Source organism: Lissotriton helveticus, chromosome 6 (genome assembly GCF_964261635.1).
Source record: "Lissotriton helveticus chromosome 6, aLisHel1.1, whole genome shotgun sequence".
NCBI lineage: Eukaryota > Metazoa > Chordata > Amphibia > Caudata > Salamandridae > Lissotriton > Lissotriton helveticus.
Window position 1 is genome coordinate 1,099,695,492 of NC_136067.1, and position 18,242 is coordinate 1,099,713,733.

The 18,242-nt window shown below is 39.0% G+C and overlaps 1 protein-coding gene across 1 annotated transcript in view; it reads left to right on the forward strand.

Moving 5' to 3' along the window:
* LTBP1 (latent transforming growth factor beta binding protein 1) overlaps positions 1-18,242 on the forward strand; it is a 1,223,697-nt gene that overhangs the window by 1,035,053 nt on the left and 170,402 nt on the right. Inside the window, exon 24 of the mRNA XM_078648754.1 lies at positions 6,544-6,669. Coding sequence (XP_078504880.1) covers positions 6,544-6,669 — 126 coding nt within the window. The remainder of the gene's footprint in view (positions 1-6,543; positions 6,670-18,242) is intronic.

Genomic DNA, 18,242 nt, shown 5'->3' on the forward strand with positions numbered 1-18,242 from the left:
TCCTGGGTGCCGGACCCCCAGACCCAATTTCACCAGGCAGTAATTTTGCCTGGTAAAATTGCATGAGACTTTGACTACAACAGCAGCCAAGCTACCCCCCCCCCCCATTTATGTTTGGGCAGGAGAAGCATTTAAAGCCCCTGCCTTTTTCCTCCCCAACTCCCCACAACAACCTTTCTCCATCCTCAATCCAAACAGAGACCTGTTCACACATTTGTCACGTACCAAAAGCAGGTAGTAAGTGTATGAAGAAAATTTCACAAACATGTGAATTCTGTGTGGCTTAACGGCGAGTATATCCAGATCCACTTTATAATTCCTCATTCCATGGGATTTGACTCATATTTGTATGGCCCTAGTGCGTTGTTAGTACATGGTACCTTACATTTTGCATGCAGATGTATCATCCTGACAGTACTGTGCAACCCACAACCAGGCCCTAACAGATATGTGTGTAAGCATTTAGGCATCAGTTTCAGAGAGCAATGAAAATATATTGCAAATGATATGACACCACCCAAAGGTTTCATTGTCTTTTTTGTATTTATGTATGCATGTATGTATGAGGTATTTGTACAGCACATGCATAGCAAAAAGGCAGGGGAGTGCTGTACATGGTCAACGACAAGCATACAGTGAACCAGAAGTAATAGAGGAAGCTGAGGTTTGGCTGGTTAATGCATTGTTATGTAGTGTTCTTTAAAGAGGTGAGTTTCCTGTATCTTGTTTATTTTTCTTGGTAAACAACATTAATTCTCTCTTGGTTGTGTTGAGCTTCAGCTAGGTACTGGACATCCAGTGACCGTCATGGTTTGGACGACTTTCGCGTCTCTTTGCCCTCGCGATCCTGGGGCGTTCCTCCCTGTGACATCATATGTTGTATGCAGTCATGTGGGGAGCACGATGCCGTATGATTTGCCCGGAGACCAGGAAGTGGAGTATTTCATGTGAGCGTTGGCCGGCCGTGGTTGAACTTCACGGCAGGACCATGGCCGGCCAATTAGGCTTGAATTGTCCAAGGGACAGTAAGTGGAACCGCAGGATCTTTGTACTCGGGTGCAGGGGGCTAACTCTGCTATACTGGTTTTCTCTCTGTCATCAATGACAGAGGAATAACTTTGGGGCATGGTCCGACGCTTTCGGGCTACATTAATTACGGGTGGATCATAGTGTCCTCTCTGCATTCTTTTTCGACCTCCTAGGTTGTGTCCTCAGAGATTCACCCACCCGCTGCCATTGCAAGCCCGGGATTACAATAGACTCGGTGAGTGTGGCGGTCGGCTGCTAATTCTTGTGTGCTATGAGGTTAAAAACGTTACCTCAAAGTTTCTGTTTTATGTGGAGAGGTTGTTTGTCGAAATCACTGGGGGGGTGTTTTTTAATCTGTTGGGAGCAAAGATCGATACTTGGATACTGAATAGATTAATTCAGTAGTACCCAATGATGCTGCATACATAGCCTATTTTGGCTGTAATAGGGGGTAGTGTACAACAAGGTTTAAAGAGTGCCCTAAGTGAATGGAATGAGGACTCATTGTCTCATAAACAGGGATCTCTGCAATAACTCCTGTTGTATGTTCTTTATCTTTACAGTAATGTGTCCTGTGTTAAAGGGGAATACCTCCACAAAACAGGACCTCTGCATTTATTTACTCTGGATACTAACCTTAATAGGGTAACAGGGTGGACTGGGCCGGATAAGGAGTCCTGAGGAAGATCAGCGTGACCCTCGAATGTGGGCACAGGGTAATTCGGTCGAAACATGTTGACTTTAGCAGTCTTGGGGGGGCTGATGTGAGTCCTTAATTCTCACAGATATACCCAGCCCTTTCTATTTTTAATCCTGACTGTGGGGCTCCGGAATAAAATAATGTATAGAGCACCCATGAGGCAGTTTTAACATCACTTCCACTGCACTTGTCCTTATCACGTTTTCCAGTCAGGGTTGGTAACACTTTATACTCACCTTCTGTATATGAACGTTTTCTGTTTGTCTGTGTTGTTTTATGTTACCCCCATCCCTATGCTCCACCCTCTGCGTGGCTAGGCCAGGGTGTTTTGTAAGCAGACCCGATGATGAAGCATGTCACACACAATTTTGTGTGTGAGTGAGGGCAACTTTTACAAACACTGTGTGTGTCCCTGCATGCTTTGTCTAGGTCCTTTTTCCTCTCTACCCCTCTTAGTGTGTTAAGGTTATTATTGGAGGATTGGGGTAGTGGAGTAGAATACCTTCTCCCCCTTATTTTACTGTGAGACCAGTAGTTGACAAAGTCATGAGAGTCTAGTGAAGATTGCTTCAGGAAGGGATGGATCAGACCTGTCTTCTGGGAAGACGCCTTGAGTGAGGTAGGAATGGGCCATGATAAGTAGAGGTAAAAGAGCCTCCTCTTAGACAGCTTTGATAAAGGGTGATGGTAAGTCATTATCTTCATGAGAAGTGGCTTTTTTGGGTGTTGAGTACTTCAGCGTTATCTGGGAGAGATAGCGCTTTGGAGACTGATCATTAGGGTGTTCTACAGAGGGGGTGGGTGTAAGAGATGAAGAAGACTTGCTGTTGTCGATGTGCAATTGAATCTTCTGTATTTTGTCAGTAAAGAAAGGGTTGATCACATTGCACTTTTCTGTGGAGTGAGGAATAGGTGGGTCCGGCAGGGAATTGATGCATTGCTTAATTGTCTTGATCAACGTTCTGCTTTCTTTGGTTGATTCCTGGCTGGCGTTAGTATAATAGTTTGCTTTGGCTGATGTGATGAGCTGTTTGCATGTTGCATGGAGGAACAACAGTATTAAAAAGTCCACTGGAGTTCTGTTTTTCTTCCCTTTTTGTTTCCTGTCTGGGTTGATCATTTATTGTCAATAACGTATTTTATAATTGGGGTGGCAGTGTTCATGTAACTTTCCCAAAAAGTGTTGAAGTTGTTTAGACAGATGTTGGACTTGGAGTTCATCGGGTGAGAGATCACTACAATGAAGAGGTTTGCGGAATCTGAAGGTTTGGTCTTCTCTTTTCTATTGACCTTGGTTTGTTGGTAGGATGCTGAGCATAGAGCTAGGGATGGTAAAATCGGTGGTCCATCTATGGGTGTGGGTGGTTTGCATTGTGTTGTTGGAGAACTTGAAAAGACAAGGTTGAGAATGTGGCAGTGGAGTGTGTTGGTTGTGTGACATGCTATACAATGTTGAGTGTATCAATGATGTTGAAAAAGGTGTCTCCTCTTTTTTGAGCTTCTGTTGTCTGGGATTTGAAGTCACCCAAGACGGGATCTGCAAATTCATCAATTAAGTCATTGCTTGGCCCGAGAGGCCTGTTTATAAAATAGAAGATGGTGGATTGAGTTGCAGAGTGTGGGATATAGCATGTAAGCAAATCCATGGAGTTGAGTATTACTAGTTTGCCTAGGAAGCAGGACCAACATGATTTATGGATAACAGTGAGGCTGCCTCCTTTCTGATGTTCATGGTCCACACATTTGATGCTAGAGCTTGTGGGAAGAAGGATGTCTATGTTGCGGAAAGATGCGGTTGTGAGCCATGTTTCTGTGATGTAAAGGTCATCAAACATCTGATAGGTGATGAGGTCTGTGATGTCGGGTTAGGCGGGAGACCATTGTTGTCACTTCCGGTGCAGATGGATGATGGGAAAGCCAGTAATGTTGCTTCCTGTGTAGATGAGTGATGCAAAATGCAGTGGTGTCACTTCCTGTGAAGATGGATGTTTAGAAACAAAGTCCTCTTGCTTGGCTTATTCTTCTAAAGACAATTTGTCAGGAAACCAGTGATTTAACTTCCTGTGCAGATGGATAATAGGAAATAAAGTGATATTACTTCCTTGGCAGTTAGATGATGGGAAATGCAATGATGTCAGTTCCTACGAAGATGGATTATGCTTTTGTCTGTGCTTCTAAATGTGCACCTGAATGAACCAGTACTGTGTGGTGCTGAAAGCGTCTGGAGATTCCCAGGAAATCCATGTGTAAAGGAAAGGAAGACTGCACATGGAAAAAGGTTTTCCACATGAAGTTAAAAGTAGAATTATTTATACTTGAAATTTCTTAACTATTCTATCTATACACTTGCTCTAATCATGTGCATGTGGATTCCCTGCAGTATTGAAACTCTCAAAATGTTGTGTTAGGAAAACTTTGATACGCTTAGAAATTTATGAACATTATAACCGTACCTCAGCTAGACCTGACACTTCTGTGAATTAGGTATATAGTCATAAACCTCTGCAATGCATTGTGACTAGACCCCAAGATTACCTACAGATTACTCTTTTCAGCAGACTTGCCATCAGAGTTTTAGTGCTTACATGCCTTTGTGTCTCTCAGAATTCCATGAGCTTCAAACAAAGTTTGCAGAACGAGAACTGAATATTCAAGGTAGAACTTGCCTTTATGAAAGAATTGGAATAGAGCACCTAACACACTCCAGCAAAATCTCCTGTAAATATTTCTGTAGTTACTCAATCTATTCTCTTTTTGTTTACTTATGGTTTAGAAACCAGTCATACTACAAATCATATACCACCAAGTGCTGTTTTCCCTTTTCTGCCCCATGATATTTTTCTTACTTTGCTGTGTTTGTTCCCATGCTCTTTCTAAATGAGGCCTTCTTGTGCTTCCGCCACCGTTCTATGCTGCCTTTACCACCCATTCCTCACATTCCTTCTTTAAGGCCTCATTGTCTCTTCCTAAGCCCTGATTTCGAGATGCACTGAACTGGTGGGGTGGAAAGTTTGTACGCAAATTTGCTGTTTCCATGCAGTAAATCCATGCTACTGCTGGACAATTACAAAGAAAGTCCTGTGGAACATAAAATTGCCATGTGGGACAGAATTTATCAGCCAAAAAACGCACTGAATTCACAGTTTAATGGGATTTAACATATGCATTTACCACCTGCTTTGAGCAGATGTTAAATGTAAGCTTCTGCCTCAGGGTAGAGCATGAGGTGCAGTAGAGGGAAGGGAAATCTAAGTTCTTGCAGGGGACTGAGGCTTGGCTGTTGCGGCCAAAACCTAATGATATTTCCGGTCAAAATTACTGCCTGGTAATTCAGGACCCGTGTTCTGAACCTGAGAAAAACAGATGTGCGGACACCAGCCAACTCTTAATCAGATGGAGCTGAATGCCATACGGTTATTCTGCTCCCCAGACTCATAATCAGGGCCCTAGAGTCCTTATATTTTCTCTTTAATGAGCTACCTTGGTGTGAAATGTAGTATGTTATAAATCTCCCTTTTACTTAAGAGAACAGCAGAACATATAACAGCAGAACATAACATATCCTTCCACGGAGTGGCACACCATACATTCTGCAGGGAGACTTTTTAATGCCTTCACTACACTCTTCGAGGTGAAATCATATTGCTGTGCCTGCTTCTCCCCTCTCCTTTCATATCACAATGTCTAATTCTAGGAGCACACTACAAGGAGATGAAACATGCCTTAAGTCATTTGTATATTGACATTGAGTATTGGGATGTCCAAATCATATCCACTGATGAAATTGTTCCTTTGTTGGTCTAATTTTTGTTATCCTTAAAACAAGTTCTACCCTAATATCAAGATTACCTGCAATGTTGGTGCAGTGAGAACACTCTCTTAGTGCTAATAGCTCTGTCACATGATAGCTAATCATTTACGATGTTACTTCAAACTCTGTCAATGTTGACAACTATTGGAAATGCTGATGCCAATGCAATTCATTTTCAATCATTCTTAGGTAAGAAATGTGCCCTCATTTTCTAAGACAGGATTTATTTAGTATTCTACTGCTATGTTTGGAAAAAGTATGTGGCAAGTAGTCGTATTATTAAACTCTATGCACTTTACCACAATGAAAGTTTCTGATTGAATTTGTAGCAGGAAAATTCTTCCACTAGATTCAACCATCTTTAGTCCGCTATCACTTATTTAATCATAAGTAGTGTTGTTTACTGCTTTAAGGCTAATCTTTTGTGACCATGGTATTTGTTGGCCTTAGGTTTATTAGTCACATCTGCTTTTCACTTGTATTGGTTTACCCAGGTGTATGTGAACATCAGGACCACATAGTGGCTTAAACTTGAGATGGATCAACAAGCAATTGCATAAGTTATTGTCTTTAGGGCTATGAGAGAAGAGCTTTTGTTCAGGCTTCCCGAGGTAACCAAAGTGAGTGGCATGACAATATCACTGATATCTATGATTCTTGATTCCTTTTTGACTAAATTAGGAGCCTGTAGAAACAAGCAGAATGTGAAAAACAAACTAGGTGTTGCTGTTTATCCTGGTCACACTTGTAGGAAGTTCAACCTGTGGAGCTGGTCCGTACAGTTCTCCAGACTCCTTATCAGGAATGAACTTCCGTAACAGGTTGCAGTATTTACTCTTTAATAGTGGGTAAGTGTGGGTCGCTCGCTTGTGTGTTCTATTTCTCTTGAAGCATCCCTTCGACGTGAGGAACTTGTACAAGTACAACAGCAGTGTGTGGTGGGTTGCACTGGCAATTGTGAATATGGATATATTGTTCATGTTTTTCTTTTTGTATCTATCAGATATCAATGAATGCACTCTCTCACCACTCTGTTCTACCAATGGGGAATGTCTAAATACAGAGGGATCCTTCCAGTGCATCTGTGAAGAAGGCTTTGTGGTCTCCACGGATGGTCGTTCTTGTGATGGTAAGGATGTGATTTCCAAAATGGCAGTTACTCAGCATGTTTTCTGTTTTTAATTTAATTTGGGATAAGGATATTCAAGGTATTTGAAAAGGTTCTTCAACTTTAAAAGGGTACTTTATGAGAAAAATCAAATCTGTGAATAAATTGGTCCTGGATGGGCCTATGCCTTTGCCTGGGTGAAGGTGAAAATCCAAGTTATTGTGGACACTTGCTCCAGCGCTGAACATTTGACACACAATCCATTGTTTTTAAGTGTGTAAGTCTCATCAGTTAAGTGGAATCAGAATACTACTACAGTACCCAGAATGAATTCGGATTTTAACTGGAATCAGTGTCCATAATGACCTAGTAGGAGGTGGTCTCTGTAATGTTTGCTGCCATGGTGTTTCAAAGCCGACATTCAGCTCCAAGTAGAGAGGTGCATTTTCCGAACAAGTGAAAGCATGCTAATGCGGCGTTTCATTTATTAGTTCACTTTTATTAAACTAGTTGGAGTAATTGTGGGCCATATTATAAAGAAAGGGCGATACATTATCGCCGCTTTTATCGGCAGGAAACTGCCGCTAAAGCAGCGATAATGCGCTTAATAATATGCCCTTGCGAATTCCCATAGAAGCCCAGGTTAATACCACGATCTTCGCATCATACTTGGTTGTTCGGACCTGTGTACGATTTGGTCATGAACAAGGGCTATGAATTGGATCCGGGAAAGCCAAATCCAATTCAGAGGCCTTCCGAACAACATCAACATCGAGCACTTGCAGCCTGATTCATCAAGCTAAATTGCACTCGCAAAGGGCAAGATTCTCAGAATCTTGCCTTTTGCGAGTGCAATTTTTGCATTTGGGATTCATCATCCCAAATGCAAAAATCGCTATTTAAGAATTCGCATATTTGCGAGGAATTGGATTTAAGGAATCTCTAATAGAGATTCCTTAAATGCAATTCATCAACCAATTAGAAATTGCGAAATTGCAATATTTGGTCGCAATTTACCACCAAGTCTGACTTGGTGGTAAATTGCGAAAATAGTGTAAAAAGCACTTAAGTGCATTTTTTTCTTTTGCATGTTACACACACATGTCCTTTGGACATGTGTGTGCGCAACACCTGTTCAAATGTGCATTTAAGGGGTGCTACAGGGTGTCCTTTGGACACCCCTGGCACCCTTTAAATCGCTATCTTATTTGCGAGTAGCAAATTGCTACTCGCAAATAAGGGATACTCCCCATTCATTCCTATGGGCCTTTTGGCCCATAGGAATGAATGGGGAGTTATTCCTTATTTGCGAGTAGCAAATTGCTACTCGCAAATAAGGAATATGTAGGAATCGCTATTTATTTAGCAATTCCTACATGAATACCGTTTTGCAAGTCCTTAATAGCGATTCGCTATGAATCGCTATTAGGGGCTCGCAAAACGGCCCCTTGATGAATCAGGCTGTTAGTTCCTTTTTACAAAGGTAACTTTCAATATTTGAGTTATTTACAATGTTGAGTAGGTTAACTATTCACAAAACCGGAGTTTAAGTTTCTGTTAAAAAACAATAGTAAGTCCACAACACATATGGCTAACCACTGGTGCTGCAACACACTCCCATAGAAAATAATGGAGACTGGGAATTGAAATAAAATCCCATAGTAAATAATGTTAAGTTAAGTTATTTAAAATATATTTTGAACCTGTACACTTGAGAGATACATAGTGCAAAACATTGCCTTGTACCACACACAAACAGGAGGCATGGTTCACAGCTAAATGGTCCCCTGACATCATTTACTGTATCAGAGTGGTGCATGCATGGCTGCATACAGTGCACTGTATGTACCAAAGGTATGAAATAAATATGGTACGCTGCTAAAGAATGCAAGCATGTCTTTGGTCTTACCTGGGAGGTACATTCTTAGCATGCAGTAATCATAGATTGTGCACTGTGTGTATCCTAGGCAATCAGTAAAATTGTTGGCAGATGAAGGTTGTAGGTTTGTTTGAGGTTACCTCAGTAGATCATGCAGTTAATGATCTTCGTCTTTGCAATGTGTTTATATGTGTATAACACATATATAGTAAACATGGTTATCAGCCTCTAGTATGTTTTTCGTGAGATGCGTTATTATGAATTGTCTTAAAATATAATTACAACCCATAATATTCGTTGAAAACGTATAGCTGTGTTTTAGATCATCACTAAGTGAAAAGACTGCCCCATATTTACACCATAACATACAAATTGCAGAACAAAGCTTAATTTAAAGGTGAGTTACTGTAATATTTCTCAACCCAATAAGTCCAATATTCTGCCAGTTAAAACAGCAGCAAAACCTTCTTAATGTTGTTGTTGTAAATGTTTTTGTACTTGTATAGCGCGCAGCTACCCGGACAGGGTCTCCCGGCACTTGTACTCATACCGCTAAGGAACCCTTCCTGGTTTTCCTTGTGAAGTGTCCACTCCTGGGCACCCCCATGGTGAAACCAGGCATCCTCGCGCTGTTGGGGCCATTGTGGAGATTAAGCAAGCTATTGCTCAGAGTTGCAGCGTGGGACCCATGATTAGAATAGGCGCTGAGGCGAGAATATCCGGTCAGAGGAATTTGAGCCAGAGACCCGCCGAGGCGGGAATTGAACCCTGGTCCCAGACCAGAGCTCTGCATCAAGGTCTGCCGCTCTAACCATTGAGCCACACTTCTCCACAAGCCCTAATGCACTGCATATGACCTTACATGATATGTTATGCTGTGTTGTGTTAGCAGTAATTGCATAGCATGCACATCCACTTAAGTCTCTCTAAATACTGGGGGGGGCTTATTTACAAGCCCCGTGTGCCACCAGAAGGAGCAGAGTGATATCTACAAGGCCGCGAAAGCCACCCTGTGTGGCTTGTCATGGCCATGTAGATGTGGTGTAAGCTGGCAATGCAGCGCACGCCGTTGCATTTCCTCACACTGCGCCGGGGAGACATTCAGCAGCACATATATGAAGAGGAAAATTACTCCAGTGTTTGCTTTTGTACAGGAAGGTGTCCTTTACTGCACACAAACAATCATTCCTACAACACGGACACCCTTGCATAATGGTGCAAGGGTGCCTGCATTGGCGCAAGGCAGCCATTTGTGCGCCAGCACAGTGAAAGTGGACAGGAATGCTCCGCATCTCATAGATACAGTGCATTCCTGCCATTTTCTTTTGATGCAGGGCAGCACAGCAAGGAGCCCTGTGGCACGGCCCTGTGCCAAAATGTTGTAAATGAGGACTTGGGTTGAAGGGTGTGTGTATGTGTATGTATATATATATATATATATATATATATATATATATATATATATATATATATATATATATATATATATATACATATATATATATATATATATATATATATATATATATATATATATATATATATATATATCTCCAAACTTGCATCCACACTTTTGGTAAAAAAGGAATGTCCAGGCCAGCTTATTGCAGAATCACGAGCTCTTTATTTCAGCTCCACTCGACGCGTTTCGAGAAAAAACTTTCTCTTGGTCACGAGCCTAGAGGTTATAAAGACGAGGTTCTAGAACAAGCCTTGAGGAAAGTGAATGGTATAAGGAGAAGTGATCTACTTAAAACCAAGAAGAAAGAGGCAGGAAACAGTGCTTTTAAACTGATTACGACATTCTCAGAGAATGCGGGTGATCTGAAAAGGATCTTAAGAAAAAATTGGAACATTCTAATGACTGACAAAGTGATTAGACAAGATCTGCCACCAAATCCATTGGTCACATTCAGAAAAGCTAGGGCATTGAAGGATCACCTAGTACACAGCCACCATGATGACCACACTAAACAACCACCATTGAAACAATTAAATGGGTTTTATCCGTGCGGCCGCTGCAAAGCGTGCACATTTAGTAAACGCACTTTATCCTATAAGATCCCAGGTTTAACAACACCTAGAAAAATACAGAAATTCTTGACCTGTACGACACCGTATGCAATATACTGCTTAACATGTCCCTGTCGGTTGAGGTATAGTGGGAGCACCACTCATCCAGTTAAGATTCGCATATTAGAACATATGCGAGCCATAAGTAATGCAGATGCGACCTATCCTGTTGCGAGACATTTCGACAAAATACATGGACGCAACAGGGATCTGTTGACATACATATGCTTAGATAGTGTCCCCGTGAGCATAAGAGGGGGTTATCGACTCCAGAAACTAAGGCGGCTAAAGTCGCTGTATATTATTGACTTACATAGTAAGAGGCCGAAGGGTCTAAATGTTCATGAAGAATTGGCTGTTCATCTAGGTTAGGAGTGTAAGAGTATGATTCTGTAATTAACGTGTTTGCTCTCTTTCTTTTTCCTTTTGTTCTGGTTCCTCGACAATGTGTATAAGTATTCAAGAACATGATGAATTGTAACATAGAATTTGAATAGACTTGAATTAGTATTGAGTTCATAAAGCGGTATTACTGTATTGCAGGGAGCCCATTCAGGGCATGATTGCAAGTACCATATAATACATATGTATGTAGAGTGTGCCCATCTAGGGCTGTATTAACCCATTCAGCGAAATATGACGTCGAAATGTGGTAAAATGAGTTGGAACGCTTTATACTGTATGCCTTTGAGATTATTTAAGTTTGCGGTATTAATCACGTCTGGATACATTTGACACTGCAATATGGAAGCGTGTTAATAATGTTAAACATGAACTCAAACAGTCCTCTTTCTATGGTTATGTCAACAATCATGTGACGCATAAATTATACGTATGGCCGTGGCGCGAACTGTGAAGCAAATTGATGAAGGCAAAACGCTGAAACGCGTCTTTGATGTGCCAACGGTTTTTTGAATAAACATTCTTGAAAAACTACCCCCGTGAGTGCTGCAAATCTGTTACAGGAGGAATCCTGGAGGATGTTTGGAGCTGTATATATATATATATATATATATATATATATATATATATATATATATATATATATATATATATATATATATATATATATATATTCACTGAAAAAACCATAGGTTTCAGGCCTTATATAGTTAGGAATTAGCATTTAAAAAAACCTTTGAAATTCACTAAAAAAACCATAGTTTTCAGGAGTCTCTGCTTCGGCGGCTTCTTTATTTTCCAAGGTGTTGGAAAGCCCAGGGCCCAGGGCCCGCCTCTCCATACAAAGGAATCCAGGGAGGCTGCATTGCGGTCCGTGACTGCACGGAGGTATAGAAAGCACTGTCTTCTTGACCCCTGCTTGGCTGACTTTCGTTTTTGGAGGGTCTGGAACGTCAGGGGACCGGAGGAAGCATTTCTGCGAAATACAGCTACTGGGTATTGATTTTATTTCACCTTCATTTTCCCTGCACTTCGTCATAACCACTTTGGACACTCCCTGCGCAGCACTTACCTGGACTATGATTTCTGGGACTTGTGGTTCCTACGAATCACAATTGGTGTGCAGTGACTACAGGAGGGGGTGTGGCGATTCACAGCCAATTGAACTGTGGCAGGCTGATACATATATGGGTGAAAGAATCTCCAGCAATGATTATGGCGTCTGAGGAAGGCCGAAATTCGGCCGAAATGCATTATGCCAGCACTTCGAAATAAATGCTTCCAACTAATTCCCCGCTGTGGCCCCTGCTTCTTTACTTGTTGGAGGAGTGTCCTGTGATATATATATATATATATATATATATATATATTCACTGAAAAAACCATAGGTTTCAGGCCTTATATAGTTAGGAATTAGCATTTAAAAAAACCTTTGAAATTCACTGAAAAAACCATAGTTTTCAGGAGTTATATAGTTAGGAATTAGTTTTTTAAAAAACTTTGAAATTCACTCAAAAAACTATAAGTTTTAGTGGTGTTATAGTTAGCTGGACATTTTACTCATACAAAACCAATCAAATTGCTCCTATATAGTTAGTTGTACTAACTATATTTCGCGCACCCGCAATCCACTGCTGATGATGTCACATATTAGATCATTCATGACGTGGTCAGTGACATCACTGATGACATCTCAAATGACATCACTGATGACATCATCCAGTGAATGTGGTTTGCTTCGTTATTTAAATATGCATTATATATATAGCAATTTACGTTGAAGAATGAGTGGATATATATAAATAAATATTTGGATGGAGGATTTAGTAGCAGTGTAATTGACTGTTTACTTGACCAATTTATAATGTCTCACTAAATATAGTGGATAGTGACTAAACTGTGTGAATATCTGTATCACTTTGTCAGTTGTTGTGTAAACTGATTCTACAGTTGGTTACTAGCTATGTGAAAGTCTATATTAGTTATTGATTAGTTAACTGAGTATTTGTATGGGAGTGTGAAAGTGTGTGTGGTTCGGTGGGGGGTGTGTGACTGTCCAAAGATGTGTGAATAGTTGATTCAGTAGATATATGAAGTTAAAATTACATGTTCTAACAGTTTGGGTGAGGGAATCTCTTTATGGGTGTGGTGATGAGCAAATATATTTCTCAAAGGTACTGGTCCAACAAACTAGAAAAATAAAAGGCAGTGTATGTGTCAGTTCTTGTATATAAATAAGTATACATAAGACACAATGATTGTGTGAGTGACTGTATGGATAACTGTATACTTGTAATAATGATTTTATAATTCACTAAGTATGACTTACTATCTAAATGAATAGAAGTGGTGTTTGTATAAGTGTTTTGCTAAGTAAATATGTAAGTATGATCCATTGTTTGCATAAGTGAGTAGGATGACTTCATATGTGAATAGGATGCGTGCTGTTGTTTAATGTCGATATAGATGTATAAGTATTTTTGATAGTGTTCTATTGTTCATTGACAGCATGTATGAGTGAATCCATAGGTAAGTGATTAGATGTGTGTATACATCTATGAATCACTGAGTGGATTTTTAGCTACTTGTATTGCTGTGACAATGGATTTAAATATGATACTCTGTATTTTACTAACAGTGATGAAAAATTGTAATAGTGTATGAAAAGGTGTATGTGATTGTCACGTGGATGATGTCATCAGTGATGTCATTTGAGATGTCATCGGTGATGTCACTGACCATGTCATGAATGATCTAATATGTGACATCATCAGCAGTGGATTGCGGGTGCGCGAAATATAGTTAGTACAACTAACTATATAGGAGCAATTTCATTTGTTTTGTATGAGTAAAATGTCCAGCTAACTATAACACCACTAAAACTTATAGTTTTTTGAGTGAATTTCAGAGGTTTTTTAAAAACTAATTCCTAACTATATAACTCCTGAAACCTATGGTTTTTTCAGTGAATTTCAAAGGTTTTTTTAAATGCTAAATCCTAACTATATAAGGCCTGAAACCTATGTTTTTTTCAGTGAATTTCAAAGGTTTTTTAAATGCTGATTCCTAACTATATAAGGCCTTAAACCTATGGTTTTTTCAGTGAATTTCAAAGGTTTTTTAAATGCTAATTCCTAACTATATAAGGCCTGAAACCTATGTTTTATTCAGTGAATTTCAAAGGTTTTTTAAATGCTAATTCCTAACTATATAAGGCCTGAAACCTATGGTTTTTTTCAGTGTTTTAAAAAAAAAAATTGATTGGTTAACTGGATTATTAAGTGTATCTTCTTAGTGAATACATATATTAGCGAGTAATGTTTAAATATTTAAATATATGCATGAGTGATGTAATATGTGATGTCATCAGCAGTGCATTGCAGACGTGCAAGTTATAGGGAGTCCAACTAACTATAACGTGGGAATTTCAATGGTTTTATGCGAGTAAAATTTCCAGCTAACTATAACTGGTGTGAAACCTATGGTTTTTTCAGTGAATTTCAAAGGTTTTTTAAATGCTAATTCCTAACTATAACTGGTGTGTAACCTATGGTTTTTTCAGTGAATATATATATATATATATATAAAATTTCTATGGCAAAATGAAACCCCTCATTTTGTTCCTTTTCAAATTAAATGTATTAAGTGTTACCACTTTATTCCAATCAAGATGACTTCAGGTGTGCCATACTTTTGTCATAAGTAAGACTGTTAGCGTTCTAGTTGTTCTTTAGAACACTCTGGGACATTCTGTCATTGGGCTATAGTTGGGCTACATCTGGCTGATATTTGGGCTACATTTGTTTTTTTTTGTCTCTGGTGGCCATCTTTGGGCTACATTGGGCTACATTGGGCTACATTTGGGCTCTAACATATATATAGCCCAATGTAGCCCAATATATATTTTTTCAAAGTTAATTTTCGTAAAAACCACTGGAGCACATATCTTGAGACATAGCAAAGGCACATCGGGCTACCAGTCCCTACAATTTTGCCAAGTTTGGTGGAAAACCATTCAGCCGTTCGGGCTAAAAGTGAGTCCAACCGCCCTATGGAAATTAACATGGGGAAAACACGTTTTGGGACCCCCCTTTTATCTCGGCCCCCGCTTGACAAATCCCCCGTAAACTTTCAGGGAAGGAGCGGAGCGCCGCGAGGCAAAGTTAAGGAAAATTTCAGGAAGATTCCTCAACCGGCGCCAAAGTTATTCCCAATAGAATGTTGCGATTTCCCTATGGAAAACAATCCTAACTATATATACCTACTGGCTAACGCCAGTAGGTAATATATATATATATATATATATATATATATATATATATATATATATATATATATATATATATATATATATATAATATATCGGTATATGATGGGATGCCCGGTTACTGCCCTCCACATTCACCACGGCAGTAACAACGTACAAACTCAGGAAGATGGCACAGACGCAGCCAGGCGGTTGATCAAGGTTTTTGGTTTTCATTTTCTTTTTCATTTGCATTTCCACCAGCAAAGTGCATGTGCATTTATTGAAAAACTGACCTACGTGTTTCGGCCAAGAGCCTTTGTCTGGGTCAAATATATATACCATGCCTTATAACATTCTTCAGTATGCTTTCTAAATTCTGATCATGCTAGTACTTACACAGTGGCAGCATAGGATTTTACCAGTCACATGCACTTTAGTCATACTAGTCGCTACCCACATTGGTGTGATTATAAGACAGTTATTTTTTGTTCCATGACAGATATTAGGAGTTTATAAACATTTACAAGGCTTGTAAAAAAGCAAAACCTAAATCACTTAAGTCTGGCTTAAGATCAGACTAATACCATCAACATCTCCCTACATCACAGCTAGTTACCCAGTTTAATATATCATACAGATGTCTCCATTCTTCTGAAAAAACCCATCAAAGATTCAAAAGACCTACAGTTCAGACCTAAATACAGACCAACATATAACTTGCCATTCGTTACTCAGATCCTCAAGTAGTTAGGAAAACATAATCTGCAGGCCTGTGTGTGGCAATATACCATACTTTATGACAGGCAATCTGAATGTCCTGAGGTAGAGGGACCACAACAAGAGACGGAAATGATCATTGCTTCTCTTGATGAGAACAAACAAGCAACTACTCAGAGACCTGGTCACGTGATTCGACATGACGGACCATGTCTTCCTGCAACATTTGCACAACTGGATGCAAACCATAAAAAAGTTAATTTGATCACTGTTCCATGATTATATGCCACAAATTAGGTTGACCCCCGCACACCCACTCCCCCCTGTGTACCCGAACTCTCTTGGGCAGGTAATTTTGCATCACGATCTCCTATTACCAATAATTGCAGGTAACATACCTGCTCATAGATATCATGCACAGAAACAGTTTTAAGGAGCACAGAGTGCACTATTCATAATTTGATCAAATATAATTTTTATTACACTTTGAGGGCAATGACTGATGTGTAACATGAAGCTGTTTCATCAGTTAAGATCTGATTGTCTCAAACACCTCAATCTAAAACCAGAGGTTTTGTTGGTGGAGAACGTTGTACACTTGGATTGCATTTAAGATCCAAACCTTCAATTGTGTGTTCCCCAAACGAACAGTTATCAATGGCTATAGGACACTATGTTGAAAAATACAATATTGACGTACACAAATATTGCCAAAAAATATAAAAAATATTAATGTTGTGACTCTGTACATAAACAGTATGCACACAAATAACAATACAAAAATATGGAAATAAATATGCACAATACAACCATATTGTGAGCAAAAATAAAGAAATAGCAAATTTCACCTATACTTTAAAAAAGGAACATAGCAAGAATCATGAAAACGAATATCGAACAATAGATCAACATAATTCGGAAGAAAGCAGACAAAATGCTGATTACTTTATAGACTCCTATACAAATATGTTCAAATAAAATTAATATACATTAGATAAATAAAAAAAACGAATTGCTGTTAACCATATGCATACAAAAAATGTGAACTAATCTCCAACAAGGTAGTAGAATTAAACTTAAAAACAGTTAACAATTTGAAATTATTTTCTAATGAACAAACAGTATGAAAAGGGCACGAATACCTAGAGCAAAATGCTTCCTAAAAAATGATTACAGCAGAACAGCATCACTCTACCAGATTGTAAACGTACAAATGAAGACTCTAACACTTCAACAATTCACTAAATACTTCAAACAAAGTAATTCTGACACTAAATGAAAGCTAGCAAAATTACTAAATAACTAAATGTATTTTAAGATAATAAATAATTTGAATTATAATTCGTTTTTATTTTTCCAAATTGCACGTGCATCCTCTACAAAAAAATGAAAAATGCACAAAAAAAAGAAAACAAATACACAGACACCAAATTACATGAAATTCCAATAGACCATCTCGAAAGTAAGAATAGTAAACCAAACAAACACCTTGCTAAATTTTGTTTAAAAAATTAAGCAACTAACAAAATTGGTATCGCAGCAGACTACAACAAAAGAGATATATCCCAAAAATAACACCATCCGACCTGCAAAACAAAATTCCACATTTAACACAAAGTAAAAACAACATCCAATATGTAAGTTAAAATATGCACCTGTACTTTAAAAATCTTACAGTAAATATAACATCACACCTTGTGTTTTTCAAAACAAAAAGTTGTGTATATTTTCTATGTTCTAAAACTAGGGATTGGCAGTGGACTCTGCTCCGCCTACGGAGTTTGCAGAGTTTTACCAACTCCAGGCTCTGCTGGGATCACAGAGTTCAGTAAAAAAAACTCTGACTCCGCCATGTAGGAGTTTGCCCCTGCCGCCCACCCCTATGTGAATGGCAGAATCATGTGTGCAACAAAACTGTCTCAGTTACAGAACTATTCCAAACTTTTGTTTACAATTTCAGACTCTAAATTGGGCTGTCAATAGGGAACGTGTGCATTCACACACCGTCCACTTCTTCCAAGACTGAGATAATAAAATATTTAAGAAAAGACAGTCTCTGCAGTATTTGCACAAACCTCAGCTGCATTTCCCAGGTTTATCAACAAGGTAAAACGCTGAATGTGCAGCATGGTACAAGAACACAACTGTTGCAATAAATACATTCACTTATTAACAGTCTTCTTTTGAATAAATTGCACATTTTATATATCTTGTGATTATTTTATTCATCGGGTTGGTTGCTCATTTGCAGAAAAGGAAAAAGCAAAATTTGTA